General features: G+C 43.0%; 1 protein-coding gene across 4 annotated transcripts in view; it reads right to left on the reverse strand.

Annotated features, from left to right (window-relative positions):
• The window catches only part of NBEA (neurobeachin), a 1,081,445-nt gene that overhangs the window by 631,113 nt on the left and 444,332 nt on the right, over positions 1 to 6,000 (reverse strand). For all 4 annotated transcript variants that reach the window (XM_075337333.1, XM_075337330.1, XM_075337331.1 and 1 more), the window contains exon 22: positions 891 to 1,913. In XM_075337333.1, the coding sequence (XP_075193448.1) occupies positions 891 to 1,913 (1,023 nt within the window). The remainder of the gene's footprint in view (positions 1 to 890; positions 1,914 to 6,000) is intronic.

Genomic DNA, 6,000 nt, shown 5'->3' on the forward strand with positions numbered 1-6,000 from the left:
AGAGGAATCTGCGGGAAGAACTCAGGCGGAATTGTTTTAATATGGTTAGTACGACAGAATAAGTTTGTGTGAGAGGAGGTTAATGTGACCCCACCAGGATACACTGCTGAAGCACATACAGGACTGTGCTGGAATTCATGAACGCGTCTCCTTCCACTCCACCGGGAATTATAGATGAGATATAGTGATGAGCGAACCTGCAGATGTAGGTCCGGCTGGACTAAAAAACAAGTCTGATTTGGGCTTGGAGCTAAACCCGAACATCTGCCCAGACGCCGAATCCCATATCAGTCTATGGGGGTCCGAACAGCCTGTAAAATAAAGGGTTAATGCAGCAGCAGAGCCGAGAGTGTCAGATGGAGGAGAGCCGAGAGTGTCAGATGCAGCAGAGCCGAAAGTGTCAGATGCAGCAGAGCAGAGTGTCAGATGCAGCAGAGCAGAGTGTTAGATGCAACAGAGCCGAGAGTGTTAGATGCAACAGAGCCGAGAGTGTTAGATGCGGCAGAGCATAGAGTGTCATATTACATGCACTGTTAGAGAGGGTGGGGCGTGGTCTACCAGCAGCCAATCAGAGCTACCGGTTGTCAGGGAAATCAGTGAATATGTATGAGCACTGATGATCGGACCAGGAAATAGCATTACCGCCAAGGGGAAGCTCGGTAAGTATATTACTCCTGCTTTAACCCTTTTGTTTTTTTTATTATCCAGGTGGCCAAACCCGAACCGTAACACGTACTTCCCAGAGCAGTTTGTGTTAGTGTCTGGGACCCGAACACCTGCTGTTTGGTACGGATGCCGAACTTTACACAATGATGTACCACATGCATTATTACTAGGTCAAGGTGGACACAAAATCCAATCCAGAAATCAATAATAATAATATAACATACCTGAGTGGTGGTTGTAGTAGTCTGTATTTTCTTAATCTCTTTCCCAAGGTCACGGCCATCATCAGATCTCTCGGTATCAGACACTGGACCTCCCACATCCATGTTCACCATGGTTTTATTACTAGAAGAGTCGGATTCTAAATTGCTGGTGGTCATCTGAGCATATTCTAGATTTTTTGACGAAGAAGCCAACTCTCTATCAGAAATGCTGCCCAGGCTATCAGCTGTAGTGTGGATTTTAAAATCTTTGTCCCCAATCACAGCTGATGTGCAAGTGAGGTCAACACTGCTTGTCATGTGGGCCAACAAGCCAAGGTCATCAGTAACACCAAGATGAACATGAGCGTCCTGGACATTACCAATGGTTATATGGTTCCCGCTAGTCAGTTCGGGCAACAGTTTGTCTTCTGAATGCGTCATTTTATCAAAAAGAAATGAGGTATTGTTAGAAGTGGTTTGATCTTTCTCATCAGCAAGAGTGATCAAGGGGCCATCTTTTTCTTCAGTTTCTTTAATAATACCAACACTGTCATGAACATTGTTTTGGAGCTTTTCTACAGCCGCACTGTAGACGTTATCCAGTAAAGACTCAACTTCAACTAGAGCACCATTTTCTCCAGAGACAAGGGTCTCAGGAGACAGATCCAAGTCATCTAGTTTTACCTCAGTAGCTTCAACCTTTTCAGCTTTGATGTCCACCAATAGGTCATGAACCTCGACCCGGACTCCACCAGAAGGCCTATCCGTGTTGGAGATTGTATCGTCAGAAATTTTAGTGGCTATAAGAAGGTCTCTAGCATCTGAATTGACAGGATAATCTGTCTCACTTTCTGGACTTTGACTTTGGGAGAGATCATCAATCTCTCGAATTTCTAATCCTCCTTTGGCAGCTACTGCTTGAGATGAAAGCCCAGATATGGTGCTGACATTTCCTTTCTTGCCCTTCTTGATGTTCTCTTCTTCCTGTCTCTGATACTCCTCGTACATTTTAGCCAAGTATTCTTTATGAGCCTCGTAGGTTACCTTGAGAAAGAGAAAAACATTATTATGCCTTGAATTTTACAACTATGTTAAGGAAAAATCATTATGTGCTGTGAGGAACATAGGTCAAATTTCAATTCTACTCTATACTTTGGACCACTACTGTCATGTAGGCCTCCTGTAGATGGATCCAAAATCAACACTAGCTACCTAAGGCAGTATATTGATGATGTGAATGTCTGTTCTGTATGTAGAGTATAGGCAGTAGCGTCCGAGACATCCAAAGTTAACCAGATATTGCATTCAACCAAATCACCATTGTAACAGTGTGTCTCTCCCCCGCCTTTGCTCATGGTGTAATAGTCTGTCTCTCCTTTACTGTCCTGTATGTACTACTGGTGGGGAGTTTGTTCTTCTCAGCATGGGACTTCTCCAATCCACAACTTTGTAAACAAGAAAGAGCCAGGACTTCTAAAGTCCATTCATGTATCAAGTGTCCAGGTGGAGTTGGACTCTTCTGCCCACCTAAGGGGCTGATCCCAGGAGAGAAGAACAATGAGACCCATGTTAGGTTTGTTGGATCTCGGCTGGAGAAGGACTAGGATCTATTGCTGAGGCTGGATCCTAGAGCCTGTGTTTGGACTGTCACAGATTGGGGGATCAGTGGCCACGTGGGATTGCGTTTTGTTGTTCACCCTGTTGGATTCAAGGAACTCATATAAAGGACCATTGCCATATTTTCCCTGGCGTTGGAATACCAGGAGGCGCCCCTGGATCTTTTGTTTTGTTGTGGACTCCTTGCAGACTTTAAGGATTTATATTTGTTTGGTGCTTTATCTTTCTGGTTCGAATAAAGCCCTTTGGATTGTTCCTTGGCCTGGAGTCCCTTACTGCTCTGTCGCATACCCCGTCACAACCATAAATAATGGCAGGTGTACAGCCTAAAAAACTACAACTTGAGCTCCCAGAGATACCATCATATGATAAAACTGACTGTCTACTAAACAGTTTAGGTGTATAATCCTGGTATTATAAAGACCATTTTAGGAATCCAACTAAAGAACGGTCTAAGAAATCAATTAATAAAAGAAGCCCTCTCTTTAACTTCCCTCCCAAACTTATGTACAGTATATGTTTATGCACTGTAGTGCCACAGTGTTCATACACTCGCCTATCGCCATCTTCTCTGGTATCCAGTAGTGCACCGCTCCTCTTCTGAGTGATGTCGCCACTCTGCAGACACTCCGAGTCACATTATGATCTCCGTAACCCGTAAGTGCCTCTTACAATATAATTCTATGGATGTCAGAACGAGTCTCCATAGACTTATATTGTAAATGAGACTTAGGCATAGACTCATCGTAGACCGCAAAGTAATCCGGAGAGTCTGAATTGCCATAATGAGACTCGGAAGAAGAGCAGAGCGGCACTGGATATCGGTAGATGAGTATGTTAACACACTGACACTACAATACATACACATATACACAGCTTCAGGTTTAATGTATTTAGCTTGTTTTGTGACTTCTGATAGAGGTCTGCTTTAACCCCTTCACCTCTAGTCAATTTTCCGTTTTTTTCAATCCCCTTCTTTCAAGACCCATAACTTTTTATTTTTCCATCAATATACCCATATGAGGGCTTGTTTTTTTTGGGGCAAGTTGTACTTTTTAATGACACCATTCATTTTACCATATAATGTATCTGAAAACGGGGAAAAAAATTCCAAGTGCAGTGAAATTGCAAAAAATGTGCAATTCCACAATTGTTTTTTGGGTTGTTTTATTTACCATATTCACTATATGGTAAAACTGACCTGCCATTATGATTCCCCAGGTCAGTAAGAGTTCGTAGATACCAAATATGTATCATTTTTGTTTGTAGTTAGTGGTGAAAAAAATTCAGGAATTTGTAAAAAAAAAAAAAAATAAAATAAAAATAGAATTGCGCTTTTGTCACCATTTTCCAAGACCCGTAGCATTCTCATAATTCGGGATCTGGGGCTCAGTGAGGCCTTATTTTGGGCGTCCTGAGCTGATGTTTTCAGTTATACAATTATTGTGTACATGTGTTGCTTTGATCACCAGTTTTGCAAGGTTGTACTAGATGACTGTCCAACTGGGCCACCGACTAATGGAGGAGACGGAGTCACCATGTGCTCTGTTGTGCACCATTTTAGTGGATATACACTTGCTGGAGGCGTACACTCAGGCACAGTCTACTATGTCTGTGTGTCCGCCTCCAGGAAACCTAAACCCCTGAAAATAGTGCCCAACAGAGTTCATGGTGACTCCATATGCTCCATTACAGTCAGTGGCCCCGTTTTGTGGGCATTCGGACTTTAAGCCCCATCGGGACCACTGAACGGGGAGAAGAACGCAGTGTGAGAGCACCCTAATAATAATATCTAATATATAAAGCTGTGTGTGTGTGTGTGTGTGTGTGTGTGTGTGTGTGTGTGTGTGTGTGTGTGTGTGTGTGTGTGTGTGTGTGTGTCCGGGATTGGCATCTGCACCGTCACAGCTACAGCCACAAAATTTTGCACACTCACACTTCTGGACCCAGAGAGCGTCATAGGCTATGTTTTCAGGGGAAATTTTAACCCCGCGCTTTACAGTTATTCACCAAAAAACCTGCCTCCATTAAAGCGAATGGAGCTGGGAGCCACAGTGCAGCCAGAACTTCAGAACAATGCGCAGCCACGTCCTTAAGTGGAATGTTAGCGTGTCACAATGCAGCCAGGGAAAGAGACAGACACAGACCGGGTAAGAAACAGACATAGGCAGGGTAAGAGACAGACACAAAGACAGACAAAGAGACAGACAGGGAAAGAGAGAGACAGGTTAAGAGACAGACACAGACAGAGACAGAGACAGACACAGGGAAACAGACAGACAGGGAAAGAGAGGAAAAAGACAGACAGGGAAAGAGAGGGAAAGAGGCAGACAGGGAAAGAGACAGACAGGGAAAGTGACAGAGATAGATAGACAGACAGGGAAAGAGACAGAGACAGTCAGAGACAGACAGGGAAAGAGATAGACAGACAAAGAGATAGAGAGAGACAGAGAGATATATACAGAGGGGGAGACAGACAGAGAATGAGAGAGAAACAGAGAGACAGTTACTATCCCGGGAATGTTAATACATTCCATTTTGTTACCAACAGTTATTAACCCGGGCGAAGCTGGGTAGTACAGCTAGTTGATTTAGAAAAATAAATTGGAAACAAAGTCCAAAAAAAGAAACCATCTTGATTCTAAAAGGAACAAAGAGCAGGAAAAAAAAATAATAATTGAGAAGTTGACACCTCATGAATTGACTCTAATCACGACTTGGGAGGCTGGTGACGGTGACACCCATTTATTTTATTCTTCTTGTACCTGCAATTTGTGCTTTTTTTTTAAACTCTCTTACAACAAAAGATCAAGTTTGCACTTTCAACTCTAATATAATGAATTTTCTTCCATGTTAGAGGAAACCCGGTGGCCCATATTGTCTCTGCCTACAACAGCTTCAAAGACTAAATACGGATAATGAGCGCTGGTAGGGAACGTTTGTCCGAAATACTCAGCCATTATGCACTGTGTATTAATTGCTTCCTGCCATCGTAATAGAATATTGTTCATGTCCCTTTGCGTTTCCAGGGCCGGGATAAACAAATTAAACTCATTATCCCTGCAATTACATGAGCATCAAAGCTGGAGATTCTGAAAGCAAAACTAGAAGATGGGGAAAACAAAAGCGCCTCACATGGGCTGGAGATCTGATAATTCTGCTCTGGACCTACTAACATGGCACATGCTTCAGATATGTATTCCAGCAGAGACGATCACAGACGTAGCCATGGTGAAGCCTCAGCGAAGAACAATTTAATGTGAAGACATGTACGAGCAATCACAACACATCCCTGCGCCATCAATCACGTCTCCCCCAGCATTCATCGCATATGCAAAGCAGCAGCCAACTTCAAAGCAATAATCGGGCATGTCGGCATCAAATCCACCGCTCGCTTTTTACCTTGTAGATTTTAACTATTACAGTTTATCAGCAGCAGCTAATATTTATCTCTTTCCCACAGAGATTCTTTTATTGAAGATTAATTAAAAGCATCAAGTACAAACAAAGGAAA

The sequence above is a fragment of the Anomaloglossus baeobatrachus genome, chromosome 2 (genome assembly GCF_048569485.1).
Source record: "Anomaloglossus baeobatrachus isolate aAnoBae1 chromosome 2, aAnoBae1.hap1, whole genome shotgun sequence".
NCBI classification, from domain to species: Eukaryota; Metazoa; Chordata; class Amphibia; order Anura; family Aromobatidae; genus Anomaloglossus; species Anomaloglossus baeobatrachus.